The sequence below is a fragment of the Brachyistius frenatus genome, unplaced genomic scaffold (assembly GCF_029030835.1).
Source record: "Brachyistius frenatus isolate BFR_SWC_R1_liver_20210118 unplaced genomic scaffold, ASM2903083v1 Contig_25, whole genome shotgun sequence".
Taxonomy (NCBI): Eukaryota; Metazoa; Chordata; class Actinopteri; family Embiotocidae; genus Brachyistius; species Brachyistius frenatus.
This window is the reverse complement of record NW_027210624.1, coordinates 572,686-586,355: the sequence shown is the minus strand read 5'-3', so window position 1 is coordinate 586,355 and position 13,670 is coordinate 572,686. Positions and strand designations below refer to the sequence as shown.

The 13,670-nt window shown below is 42.4% G+C and overlaps 2 protein-coding genes across 9 annotated transcripts; one reads left to right on the top strand and one right to left on the bottom strand.

The window, feature by feature from the left end:
* Positions 1-5,514: 5,514 nt before the first annotated feature.
* Positions 5,515-8,227, bottom strand: fbxo45 (F-box protein 45). Of its 4 annotated transcripts, XM_069697945.1 has the most exons (4): positions 8,089-8,226; positions 7,491-8,012; positions 5,873-6,229; positions 5,515-5,785 (listed from the first exon to the last, which is right to left on the bottom strand). In XM_069697945.1, exons 2-4 carry the CDS (start codon positions 7,815-7,817, stop codon positions 5,579-5,581), a joined length of 891 nt encoding a protein of 296 aa, XP_069554046.1. In that variant the 5' UTR covers positions 7,818-8,012; positions 8,089-8,226; the 3' UTR covers positions 5,515-5,578. The 4 variants fall into 4 exon arrangements, with proteins under 4 accessions (XP_069554046.1, XP_069554047.1, XP_069554045.1 ...); XM_069697946.1 differs by having other exon boundaries at positions 5,515-5,764; positions 5,858-6,229; positions 7,491-8,227; XM_069697944.1 differs by having other exon boundaries at positions 7,491-8,226.
* Positions 8,228-8,620: 393 nt separating this feature from the next.
* Positions 8,621-13,297, top strand: fam168b (family with sequence similarity 168 member B). 5 transcript variants are annotated; one of them, XM_069697948.1, is made up of 7 exons: positions 8,621-8,769; positions 11,445-11,536; positions 11,614-11,730; positions 12,099-12,241; positions 12,349-12,547; positions 12,644-12,768; positions 12,858-13,297. In XM_069697948.1, exons 2-6 carry the CDS (start codon positions 11,467-11,469, stop codon positions 12,754-12,756), a joined length of 642 nt encoding a protein of 213 aa, XP_069554049.1. In that variant the 5' UTR covers positions 8,621-8,769; positions 11,445-11,466; the 3' UTR covers positions 12,757-12,768; positions 12,858-13,297. The 5 variants fall into 5 exon arrangements, with proteins under 5 accessions (XP_069554049.1, XP_069554053.1, XP_069554052.1 ...); XM_069697952.1 differs by having other exon boundaries at positions 8,622-8,769; positions 11,647-11,730; XM_069697951.1 differs by having other exon boundaries at positions 8,622-8,769; positions 11,644-11,730.
* Positions 13,298-13,670: the final 373 nt, after the last annotated feature.

Below are 13,670 nucleotides of genomic sequence, written 5' to 3'. Positions count from 1 at the left end.
TTCAGGGTTTCTGGCTTTCAAAAAACAAAAATACCATCACAGTGGAGATAAAATGCCATATATGTAGACTGAATAAGTGACCATGCCTACAGGCACCAGTGAGATTACTTGTCGCGTCAGCAGGTGCATTTTACATGGCTGGACTCACCTTGCTCACCTCCAGCTATAGCTCATCTTGCGATGTAGGACAATTCTCATGTTGTTGTGTTGTGAGGAAAGATTGAGGGAAAGCAGCTCTTACAGTGTTGTGAACACGTGTGTGTGAATTCTGGGCTCTGAGGCCGTATTAAGTCATACAGTATTAACATTTGCAATCTATTTTTGAGAGTGGAGGACGTGGTGTAGTAGTCGGGGTTGTCAGTTTCTACTCAACAGAACAAAAGCAATGAGAACTTAAACCACCAACATTAAGATCAGTTCTGAAATATTGAAGATTCTCAGTGTCTCAGATTTATTTTGTTCTCTCTTTTTAATTTCCTCATTTGCCTGATCTGCCTCAAGTAGATTTACATGATTCCTCTCTTCCTGCTAATATCCAATAACATATCATGTTTTTCATCATAGTTCCTGCTCCTGTTTAACTGCACCATTGAAGGTTAAGGAGAACAGATAGCATTTGCAAAAACCTGTATGATGTTACATTTACAGCTAAAGAGATGGAAAACCTCCGAGATTTTAAACTGCACATGACCTGCTTTTTCTGTGGTGTGAAGCTACTTTCAAACATGTACAAGATAATGGCTGCCCTCTTGTGGAAACAGGATGAGATGTATTGTTTTAAGAGACGTCTATTTTATAGCCTCAATCTCACAGGTATTAAAAATAACACATTTTATTTGCATATATAAGGATATTATATAGTAAAACAGCTGTTTCCAGTTCATTAAACACTGGTTTCAGAAAAATGTTGAAGAAATTTAGGGAGTACAGAGCCGTTAATACCCAGCATTCATCTGTAAAATGTGCCATAACACTCAAGGTACATATCAGGTGGGATTTACTGAAGCTGTGATACACAGAAAGTTCACTTAGTTTGCCTTCATTTTCAGTTCGCCCTTCAAAATGCCTGATCAAGCAACATTTATTTTAGGCTTTTTACAGAAAGGGCAACAAATGAGCAAACCTTTAAATATAATTTTTTTCCATTTTATTTTCTGAATACATTTGCTGTCCTGCTTGGTCATTTTTACATGAAGATATGGATTTATTGGACTGATATGTGTGTGCAATGACAAGCTGAGACATACAGGTGCCATACAGCAGATTTGATGGTCCAGATAGACAGATGCTGCAATTAGAGACACAGTCCTGAGAAAATCAGCTGGAGAGGGAGACAGACAGACAGACAGACAGAGAGAGAGACAGGCAGGCAGGCAGGCAGGTGGGCAGACAGATAGACATACAGGCAAGCAGGTGGGCAGACAGACATACAGGCAGGCATGTGGGAAGACAGGCAGACATACAGGCAGGCAGGCAGGCAGGCAGGCAGGCAGGCAGGCAGGCAGGCAGGCAGGCAGGCAGGCAGGCAGGCAGGCAGGCAGGCAGGCATGTGGGCAGACAGACAGGCATGTGGGCAGACAGGCAGGCAGGCAGGCAGGCAGGCAGACAGGCAGGCAGGCAGGCAGGCAGGCAGGCAGGCAGGCAGGCAGGCAGGCAGGCAGGCAGGCAGGCAGGCAGACAGACAGACAGGCATGTGGGCAGACAGGCAGGCAGGCAGTCAGGCAGGCAGGCAGGCAGGCAGACAGACAGACAGCATGTGGGCAGGCAGGCAGGCAGACAGGCAGGCATGTGGGCAGACAGACAGACATACAGGCAGGCAGGTGGGCAGACAGACAGCTAGTCAGTCAGTCAGACAGACAGACAGACAGTGTGGTTAAAAGTATCAAGGATGCAGAGACTGATGTTGACCGACAACCCAGCAAACAGACGTTCAGGGACAGCACAGAGAGCATTAGACTCAGACAGGAACACTTGCAGAAAGAGGCAGAAATAGGCCGATACAAGGCAGGCTGGCTCTCAGTGCCGGCAGCACATATTCAATCAATCATTTATTGAAGCTGTAATTCTCCCGTCTGCTGCTGAGATGGCATCGCAGCAGAGCAGCGTGTCCGACACCGTGATCCTTTTTTCTCTTTATCTCCTGCTGATGAAGGTCGAGTTTCTGTATGTGGTGCACTTTAGGCTGCATTTTTGTCTCTGTTTATCTGAAGTTATGACTCATGCTCATCTGATTCAGTGTATTTCAAAACAAACTGCTGAGATGTGAAATGTGTCTAAGTGGGAATTTTTTTTTCCCCAGAACAGATATTCTGTGTTTATAACAGTAAAAACACAGTGTGCCCTTTATCTGAATATAGGCTGAGCCACTTTTTGTTCTACCGCCATGAATTATTAATAGAGTAGCAACACAAAACATGACCATACTGTAAATCATTGCTTTAAGCTTAGTTGAGTTAAAGGTGTTTGCTATGTGGTGGACGTCTGGATTTCACACTTCAATGTTTGCAACCAAAGTGAAGCTGAAAACGTTCCTTTTTTGAGGAGGTGGTTCAGGTTTTTGTCATTGTGGCCCTCTAAGAAAGCATTGTGATGCAGTCTTTCACCCAGTGATGCCGAGGGAGGACTGTTTTCATGTTTTGTACTTGTGTTTTTATATTTATAATATATACTTGTGATTATGTACAGTTTTGTGGCAATTGTGATGCACCAGCAATTCAGGCAGCAACAATCCGGCCTCTGATGTTGCCTTCAAAACTCGACTGCTTTTATTGACTAGAAATAGTCATTTTCAGACTTTCATAAAAACTTGCTAATTGGTTTTCAGTATGGTATTTAGAGTCTATAGCCATGCTGAGGCGGCACTGAGGCCAAGAGGTGCTTTGAACATGCTCACAGTAGCAATGCTACCGTGCTAATGTGCAGCAGGTAGGTACCGTGTTTACGCAAAACACGACTAATAGAAATGTCATTTGTTCGATGGTATTTAGTTACAAACCAAATATTGGGTAAATTAAGTTTTGACTTAATGATGGTAGCTGTCTCATTATCATTACCAGACTCATTAGGATTTATCATCTGGGAACCGTTAATGTCTGTACAGATTTTATTGCAATACATCTAGCCTAGTAGCTGTTGTGATATTTAAGTCTGGAAAAAGTGTTAGAGTGAGCGACCCTCAGACTAACAGCTAAAAAAAAAAGTACACTAATTTGTGCTTACAACAGATCACATGCTTACTAGAAAACTCACTTAATTTTAAAATACCCTCACGTAAATCGAACCAAAAGGAACCTGAAACATTAAAAAGGACCTATTGTGTTTTTCTGCATTATCCATTATTATACAATGTTGGATAATATGATTAAATATGGCTAAAGTCTCAAACAATGAGGCAAATGTCTGTAAAAGTAATTCTTTGAAGAAAAATCTCAGTTTGCATTAGCTGATGTCCCCTTCACGGATTTCCTTACATGGTCATGTGCTTCAGCCACAGCGTGCCACAAAGTGCAGACCAATGGTGGATCAGGTTCAACAGCAGAATAACATTTTGCCAGTTACCACATTTCCCACATGTGCACCTTTTACCAGGGCACATATAGACACAAATGTGTATATGGCTTGTGATTAAAACACTAAATTCACCATTATGTCGCACAATACACATGATGTAAGTGTGTTTTTTAGGAAACGTCCAGCTGTTGTCTTTGTTGCTGTGGATGTTGGCTCCTTCCAGTCAAGAACGTGAAATGATGTAAGTAAGTTTACAGGTTCCTTTTGATACCTCGGTAACAGAAAGATGATGAGGGGTCAGCCGGAGGGATGCATGCTCTGAACTCTGCTACTGTGATTGTTTTTTTTTTTCCTGTCAGTCAGCTGGTCCCTAACCCCGCCCCTAACCCCAACCCCAACCCTAACCTTAACCCCCCCACGTCACAGCAACCAATCACAGGCAGTGTCCCTCCTGCTGCTTTTTTAATGCAGTTACTCTTAAGGTTGTATACTGTGAACTGCCTGTTTTTGTGCAGTATTTTTTTTTTTTTATCATATCAGCAATCATGGTACTGTACTATGTATGTAAAATGGTTCATCTTGTATAATGTGTGTTTAAAATTCTTTACTTCATACACAGACCATGGCCGACAGTACCTATTGCAGTTACTGCTTACTGTTATCTGTGTACTGTAAAAAAACACACATCTCCAACAAGCCATCTTCGTGCTTTTCTTTTGGTCCAATAGCTTTTTGAATGACTTATTTAGCTTAATAACGAGGAGGATGTTCTCTGTTTATCTTAAAAATCCAAGTCTCAGAATTAAAGATGTGACGGCAGCTTATAGGCTCTAGTTGTTTGGTTCCTTGGGTGGCTGTGGCTCAGACGGTAGAGTGGGTTGAACACTAATCGGAAGGTTGGTGGTTCAATCCCCAGCTCCTCCTGCCCACGTGCCCAAGTGTCCCTGAGCAAGACACCAAACCTTAAGTTGCTCCCGATGGTGTACCATCGGTGTGTGAATGTGCTCCTGATGGCACCCTGCATGGTTATCTGTCTCATTAGTGTTTGAATGGGAAAACCATGTTAAAGCACTTTGAGACCGAAAGGTGATAAAGTGCAATACAAGTACAGACCATTTACCATTCCTTGTTGCCGTCTAAACCAGGGCCAGTCAGTAAATGTATGATCTTTTCCCTCAAATGAATCCTGCACCTTTCTGAATACGTACTGTAGTGTGTTTGCAGGCCAACTGACAGATTGTGGTAATAAACACGACACGTCAAGCCATCTTGATTCTAACAGTGGCACCGTGTAGACTTTATTTTCAGGCCTTATAAACGTACAGTATCTGTAGTACCATGGATAAAACCAAGAAATAAATAATGTGGAATACTACAGTAGCACATTAAAAAGGACACACTTTATCATGTTACAGGTAAAGTTTCCACCATCACGGGATGAGTATTTGACAAGGGGAAGTGTTTCAGTCCACACCTCGCTATCCATGCACATGCATGACAGTTGGTCCGCATGTCCTCGATGTTTATTTCTATCACAATGTAACATGAGGTCACACTGATTTGGCATAAAATTAAACTCGTCATTGATTACACTGTATATACAATGAGTTGTTTCCATTAACTCATACAACCGTTAGCTACCGACACCAACTGCTGTTTCACTTTGTTAAAATGTTAAAGTATTTGCCACACATGAGGGTAGTTTTGGCCTTGTTGAAGCAGACATAAAATCTCATGTAAATGTTCAGCACTACTAGTCTGACTTGCATGAAATTAAATTATGATCCCCGTACTGTGAATAAATCAGTCCAGCAGCTAAACTGTAAAAGTGGAGACTTCCACGATGATACAGAAACATGTTTATGACGGTCCCCCACACAGTTCCTTTCTCCCACCCCGTGGCTTGTCTAGTCCAAAAACTGACTCTGGCTTCATGTTGAGCTGTATTAGAAATGCAGACATTTCTCTTTGTGAATAAACACGAGCGACTTCAGCCTCCGACAGAAAAAAAGTCCTGCACTCGCCAGGAGCCTGTAGGTTTTCGATGGTGGCACCGGTTGTTCCGCTTCTAGCCGTCCAGAGGTTTTCCCAGGTACACCATGGTGACTTCGGTGTTGCCGTACACTGCGGACACAGCGGGGAACAGGCAGGCTTTGGGCAGTCCGCGAAACGCTATTCCGAGAAACTCAAAACCCCTCTCGAAGGCTAAAGTCTTGTCATCCATGTCTAGAATCACTCGTATTCTTTCTCCGATCTGTGGACAAACAGGATCACACTGGAGTGTTGGATTATACAATCAGTCTCTTAATATATCATTCAAGATATGATGAGAACACAAATGACGTACACATGTTGCTCCTACCTGATATTTGGGTGCGTTGTTACACTGCGGGAAATTTCCGTTGACCTCCCCGTTATGAAGCAGGTTGTTGTCGACCAGGTTCCAGCCCCAGCTCTGGTCGTCGCTGCCCAGCAACGCCACGTAGCCCTGGCACTGCATCATCGCACGCTTTGTAGCGATACCTATCACCGCCACGGTGCCGAGGGGCCCTTCCCACCAGATTTCCCAGGCGTGCCGGCCTTCCAAAAAGCCAATTTTGCCGCGCGCACCGTCCGTGCTCTGGGCGATGGGGTTGCGGTGCAGGGTGAAGCCATTCTTCTTCACGTACACGTTGCGGGAACAGTCGTGGGAGCTCAGAGCGTATTGGAAGGCTTTGAGCTGTAGAGGAAGCCACGAAAATGAATAGTTAGTTTACAGCTGGTATGGTTAAAAAAATTTAAAAAAAAAAAAATCTAAATTCTAAAGATTTGGAAAACATATTCTATTAGACATGGTTGGAAAAGGTGAGACGTGGTGTTTCATTTTCCATCTTACTTGCACCAATCAGGGATCAAAGCTTTTGTAAGATGTTTGATACTGTATTTTGTGAGGAGATGGTTAAAGGTTGCTACATACAATTGGATATAAAGACATCAATTTCCTCATATTCAGACTGGATGAAACAGATTTCGCTCAAAATTTCAAACCAGATGTTGGCATTTTAAAGTAAAGATAAATAAATATGTATTTAAAATGTCCAGCTCCTTCAGCAAGTTGTTGGCCAATAGGTTTGCACACTGACAGGGATCCGACCTCCCACACAACACATTAGTGCAACACAGTCAAGTTGTGCAAGCTACTGTTGATAATGACCCTGATAAAGACCTGGGTGGGCCTTCTTTAATACAAATTGCCATGTAAAAACAAAGGCATTAACATTTTCCACAGTGTTGTTTTGTTTTGTTTTGAAGGAGACTTGCATTTTCCCATTTTGGACTGAGACTTTATTCCACCTGCACAACGAGCCCCTTACAAGATAGAATAAGCACAATACACTTGGAGTATGCAAGGAGCACCTGTATGCAACCAGGACAAAGACCCAGCAGCGCTTGCACTCCTTTGTGTCTAGTATTTGACAAAATCACTGGTTGTCAAAGAGACGTCTGGGGCCATCACAGTATCTTTGAGGAGTAGTTGCATGGCCCCAAGATTCATGCGCACAGTCCCATTCAGATACTGCTTGTTTTACTTTCAGTGGCCCTACCGTTTCTTTACTCTAATTAATAAGAACATGACCCTCAATATGGTCTCCAGTGATAAAAAAAAACAGACTCACTATCTAATGTGGGCTTGTGACAACAAAACAACAGCTAGTTCAGCCTGCTCAGTTTAATCCCCAATACTTTTCTCTTTTGTATCTTTGTAAACCTACACATGTATCTATTTTATAAGGAAAAACTGTGCAAGAAACACTTTGAGTCTTCTCCTGACAGTCATGAATGCAGCTGGTAGATATATATGATGAAGACCATACTCGTGTACCGTGTTTGCTGAGCAAAGGTGTCATTAAAAAGGTCGATTTTTTTTGTTTTTTGAATGGAGTCCGTCATGAACCACCACCCCCAGAGAACAGAGGGAGTAATATTGCTGGTAAACCTACTTTCCCCTTGTAGGTAGGGAGGTTGCACAGGATGTCAGACCGCAAAGCTTCGTCGCTCAGTGTCCGGGTGGAGAGGCTGCGCCACACCTCGCTGTTCTCATCCGCCAGGATATTGTACCAGTGCCAGCAGACCAGCGAACACTGCATCAGGTCGGACATCTCCAAATAGGAGAAAACGTGCTCCAGGACCCGGGCAGGCAACCTACCGGCCACCCCGCCGCTTCCTCCGCCTGCAGCGGCGTAGGGGGAGCCGGCGGAGCTGCAACTGGCTGCCGCTGCTGCGCCCAAACAGGAGGAGCCTCCTCCCCCACCGGCCGCTACGGACATTATTCCCCCCGCTGCTCTTCACCGACCGCACCAGCCGAGCGAATAGTTTCACCTCACGCCGTAGGAAGACTCCTAGCGGGAGTTAAAGAGCAACATCTCACCTGTAAAACAACACATAGGTCGCACTAAAACCACAACAGTATGGTCGCGACTCTTCCCAGTTCAATGGCTGAATGGAAACGATGCGTCAAGGTCCTGGAAGATCGAGAACACCTATTACATCACTGTCAAAGAAACATGCACATTCATTTGTCAAAAAAATATTAATGACCTTAAATGTTTGCTCAAGTCGTCTAAATGCAGTGCTGTCAAGCTGTCAGGTAAAGAAAAGCCCCTGTTCGAGCCAAATATATTTTATCACCTGCAAGGACCGTAGAGCAGCCATAATAATGAGCGCAGAGGATCGCTGCAGCGCAGTGTTACGTGGAGTATGTTGTTATCGTTTTAAAAGTATAGGGATTGTATGGCAACAACAAAATTAACTATTAAATAAGGATGACATTTTCTTCTCAATAAATGTTTTTTTTTATTTTTTATCTGACCTGTTCAGTCCCCTTTGTTTGGAGTCATAATCCGCGACCATCTTTTGTGTTTGTGTTTGTGAAGAAAAAAAAAATAAATAAAAAAAATTCACCACCTTTTTGATTTGGTGTATGAATACCAAATAATACTTATTTCAGGGGAAAAAAAATAAAATAAAAAAAAATCAAGTCACTTGATCAAACATAACGTTTTGTATGTTATGCTGCTTTAGACCACGTGACACGTGCACGGAAGTGACGCAGAGTGCTCCAAAGAGTTAAAGCAAAGCATCTGGGAGCAGGAAAAAAAAAAAAAAAAAAGAAAAAGAGAAAAGAAAAAAGAAAAAGAAACAGCAGCTAGCTACGTTTCATTTTTTTTTTGCACCAGAAGACGAGAGGAGGAGACTAACGGACGATCAAAGCGGGTCACGGTACGTTATTTGCGGGTTATCGTGGCGACGGGGGGCAGATTTGTGAGTTTTAGGTGTTAAGCGTGCGGGACAGAGGGGCGCACAGCTGACTGGAGAGCCTCGCCTCCGTGTTGCTGCGCGGCCTGTTGACAAAGCTGCGTGCTTGTCCCGGGGACGGTCCGGCGCCCTGGCGCGGTCACACAGGTGATTGGGTTTTTTTTTTTGTTTTTAAGCAGGTCGGTGCGCCCCGCGGGGAGAGACGACCTGCAGCGGCACACGTCGCCGCGGTTTACCGCAGGAGGTGCGAGCTCCTGCGGGGCTGAGCCAGCTCCCAAAGCCCGGCTCGGCTGCGTTCATCTTTACAAAAATTCCTCCACTTAAAGGTTGCCATCTTTATTTTTTTATTTTTTTTTTGAGGCTACATATCCAACGTCACCTTTAAGATACGCGGAGACCTTGTTATTATGAAGACCTCCGAGCTTAAAGGCAACCCGGCTGGCAGCACTTTATTAGATTTGGTTTTTTTATAAATATAATATAAAATATAAATAAATATATATATGTGTGTATATATAAATATATATATCTTAGAGCGCATGTCGTCCTCTGTGTGTTTTGGTGCAAGGGGAGATTGAGAATTGACATAAATATCGCCAAATTATACTGTTTTGGTTGCTTTTTTCTTTTTGAAAATGAGACGATTTGTTTAAAATATGGGTTGTTTTATTCCGTAAACAGTCAGACTCCAAACTAAATACGGGTTTGAACTCTCTCCATAACTGCGTAATGTGCTCATGTACAACTCGTGATTAATTTCCCCGTCTTCGCATTTAGAAGTAGTTTAATTCCCCTGTGAAGGTTTTTTTTTTTTTTTTCTTTGGATGACTTGAAAAGTGATGTAATGGTATCTGAATCACCGCTAGGGGTCAGCACGGAGGCACAACGGAACCGTTGCCAAATTTCTTCTTCTTTTTTTTTTCTTCTTCTCCAACTAATGAGCATCATGTGGGGGCAGAAGTCAAGGTTCTCCTCCGGAAATAGATTCAAGAAACTTGAATAATTCTGCAAATATGAATGACTGAATGTCATAAAACTATTTCCAAATCTATGTGTGATTTATTGGGTGGATTTTTTTTTTTTTTGTTTTTTTTGCATTGTTAAGAACAGAATGTCCAATTACAATGAGAGAGGAAAACTGATGTTCTTGCAGTGATATGTTGAATAAGAAAAATGTTGTATTTCCAATCTATGAGCATCTGTAGACCGAATATAAACGATACAGAACCGACAGTGATTATGTGACAACATCATTTTAAACTGAACATCTTTTGGTTTTGGACTGTTTATCGGGACAAAACAAGATATTTTAGGCTCCACGTTGGTCTTTGGTAAACAGTTGTTGACATTTTTCACCATTTTCTGGCATTTTAAAAGCCCAACAGCTAACTGATTGATCCAGAAAGCATGTAAAGAATAGTTATTTGCAGCTTTGCGCTGAAATGTAAAGTGCTGCCATAATGCATTAGTATTTGATGTCTAGACTTAATAGCTGCAGCAGTGATTTGGGTTTAAGTGATGGAAATGTAATCATGTTCCACACGGGAGAGCTACAGTAAAAGAGGTCTATGAATAGAGTTGTTGCTGGTAAAGCTGGGAGCCTCTTTCTACAAAGGCCAACAAACCAATTTACACCGTTAACATCTCACATATGCCAACGTCCAGTTTTGTATAAATATATGAGGAAATCTTTTGCCAACTAGTTATGGACCAGTTAAATATCAGTTATCAGCAACTGCAGCAGTGGCGAACACCTTTCTGCAGGCAGCTCAGTAATTAGTATTTGACTTACCCGGGGGATCATTTATTAAAGAGGTTAATTCTCCTCTTTAATTAGCCATCAGTAACTCTAAATAAATACCAATTTTAGGCACGTAGGAACCAAACTCTGAGATGCAAACAAACAGACGGGAGATTTGTTCTTTGGATTGCAGATAGGTGCGGTACAAATCTGAAATACAAAGGGTGTTGCTTCCAAATGCAAGACAAAAACATGTCTTCTGACATTTAGTTTTTAAACCCATCATGCAGCACTTTCCCTTACTGGGTTGAAACTTTCCTGATTGGTTACAAAGCGAGACAAGGAAGTCATGGAGGGTCTGGGGTTGGTTATGAATTAATTACATGATTCCTTTGATTTCGCACTCTCGGCCACCGGAGGGCGCTGTCACCCAAAGTATGACATGGACCCATTGTGATTTAACGCCTGTCTTCTTTTATCAACCTTGAACTCTATGATTTAAAACCTGTCTGGACTTCCTCAGGCTAGGAAGCCTTTTGATAAGAGACAATCATTCCCTTAGGGGAACATAAGGGAATGATTGTCTCTTACCCAAAGGCTCTCATCAACAGTGCTCACTTTGTTTCCACGGACTCCTACAGCATGCTCTCATCGAGATAGAAGGTGTTTACCACGAAGTTTACAGGTTTACACAGATTCAAAATAACATGCACACTTTGGTTGTGAAAACGACGTTGTTCTTTTAAATATGATAAACGCATCTGAAAAATATTTTAAAAATACATTATTTATAAGAAAAGGCAACATCCTTCAACATTTTGAATCAAATTTAAGTTTTCCATCATTCCCTTTGCAGCGACTACTTAAATTAACATTCTCTTCCCTTCTGTCATTGCAGCATCTGCAAGTAGGCAACCACGATGAATCCAATATACAGCCCTGCACCAACAGGGGTCCCCTTTACCAACACTAAGGGCATCGGATACCCAGGTACATCTATGTGATCATAGTGGTGGTTTAAGCAGATCTATTTAATACAATATATATATAACATTTAAAAAAAATAGGCCAAATTTTTCTTGTCTATCCTGTCCCAGCAGCAGGATTCCCGGTTGGCTACGCAGCAGCCGCCCCAGCATACACTCCTAATGTCTACGCAGGAGCGAACCAAGCCTTCGCCGGTGGTGAGAATAAAGGGCTACTCAAATAAACTGGAGTTTAGATGAAAATATTTGAGAGTTGTACCCTCCAGTTGCTCCAGAATTAATAGCGTTTGATTAAAATGATCACATTAAAAGTATTTTAAGTGAACTAAGTGTAACCAAAAGAAGGATTTTAAAATGCGCTCTTATCAATTGAGAATCTTACAAGTTAATATATAGCCTGAACATTTGTATGTATTGTTCCTCTGTCCCAGACTCTTAAAAAACTATATAATGATTGGATAGATTTACTGTTTGCAGAGCTACACAGCCAAGTGCTTCTGCAAGGATTTGTTGTCCTTGTTCCAAAATTAACGGCACTAATGTGAAGTGTCTTCCTCCCACTGCAGGCTACGCTCCAGGAACGCCATTCAAAATGTCCTGCTCTCCCAGCACGGGGAATGTGCCACCATACTCCTCCTCACCAAACCCCTACCATGCTGCTGTTTACCCGGTCAGGAGCACCTATCCCCAGCAGAACCCCTACGCACAGGTCAGTATGTTTGCGTTGACGAAGGAGGGCTGATTTATAAAAAGTTGTACCGCTCCACTTCATTCTGATGGAGCAGTCTTAATTTAGTGCTTCTGTTTGCATTTCAGGCCCTAATACCTTCACAACAACAAGGCCCGTATTACACACAGCCTCTGTATGCTGCACCGCCTCATGTCATCCATCACACGACTGTGGTCCAGCCGAATGGGATGCCTGCGGCCATGTACGCCCCGCCTATCCACCCTCCCCGCCACAACGGTGTCTCCATGGGGATGGTAGCAGGCACCACTATGGCCATGTCAGCTGGTGAGCTGCGAGCGATTCATCCCCTCAGCGTTTCTATTGAATACAAATGCATGATCTGAAGCTAATTCCCGTTGTTCGCGTCACTCTGCTTCTCAGGAACTTTGCTGACAACTCAATCACCAGCGCCGGTTTCCCCCCACCAAGTCACGATGCCCACGTATCGGACTCCTGGCACACCCAGCTACAGCTACGTGCCCCCACAGTGGTGAAGAGAGGGAATCGTGAGTACCATAGATGGAAGCGGTTAGAGAACAATGAAAACTACCTGCAGGTTTCATGTAAATATTGATGCGTGTTATTCTCTCTGCAGGTGAGAAGATGGTAGATATGCATTCACACTCTACTCCAGTGTTTTTTGCTCTCGGTGGAGACCTGCCCCCGCAGTGTCTGCACCCAGTTACTCTTCTTCCAGCATAATGTGAATCTAAAACCCAACTACATATAAAGAGGCCCATTTTGGATAGGGAGGGAGGGGGGGTGACTAATAGGTCCATCCTCATGAGCCCTCTTAATGGAATAAGGTTGCATTCCACGCCACACCACCCCCCCCTCCCCCCTCCAGCGCCTCGACAGCCTGCTGCATATCTCACATCAAACTGCAAAGCATCCATGCAAACTTTTTGTGGACTGTCATGCAGGTTTTTATAGCTTAAACTCGTAAGTGGTGAAAAGGGAGTTTGGAATTTTTTGTTGTTTTCTTTTTTTTCATTTGGGGGATGCATATGATGTTGAATGCATGCGCGCGTGTGTGTGTGTATATATATATATATATATATATGTGTGTGTGTGTGTATATATATGTATATGTGTGTATGTATAGAATATGTATATGTATATATATATATATATATACATTTATTTATTTATATATATATATGTGTGTATATATATATACACGTATATATATATATATATATATATATATATGTATATATATATATATGTATGTATATATATACATATATATATGTATATATATATATATATATATATACACACACACACACACACACACACACACACACACACACACACACACACGTATGTATGTATGTATATACATATGTATGTATGTATGTATATACATATGTATGTGTGTGTGTGTGTATATATATATTACTAT

Bases quoted from the DNA above. Each gene is read 5' to 3' on its own strand.
- fbxo45 (XM_069697944.1), bottom strand. From the start codon at position 7,817: ATGTCCGTAGCGGCCGGTGGGGGAGGAGGCTCCTCCTGTTTGGGCGCA. The intron at 6,230-7,490 runs GTAGGTTTACCA...CTTCCTCTACAG, and splicing joins TCCCTACCTACAAGGGGAAA to CTCAAAGCCTTCCAATACGC. The intron at 5,786-5,872 runs GTAGGAGCAACA...CCAACACTCCAG, and splicing joins ACAACGCACCCAAATATCAG to TGTGATCCTGTTTGTCCACA.
- fam168b (XM_069697948.1), top strand. From the start codon at position 11,467: ATGAATCCAATATACAGCCCTGCACCAACAGGGGTCCCCTTTACCAAC. The intron at 11,731-12,098 runs GTGAGAATAAAG...CTCCCACTGCAG, and splicing joins GAACCAAGCCTTCGCCGGTG to GCTACGCTCCAGGAACGCCA. The intron at 12,548-12,643 runs GTGAGCTGCGAG...TCTGCTTCTCAG, and splicing joins CACTATGGCCATGTCAGCTG to GAACTTTGCTGACAACTCAA.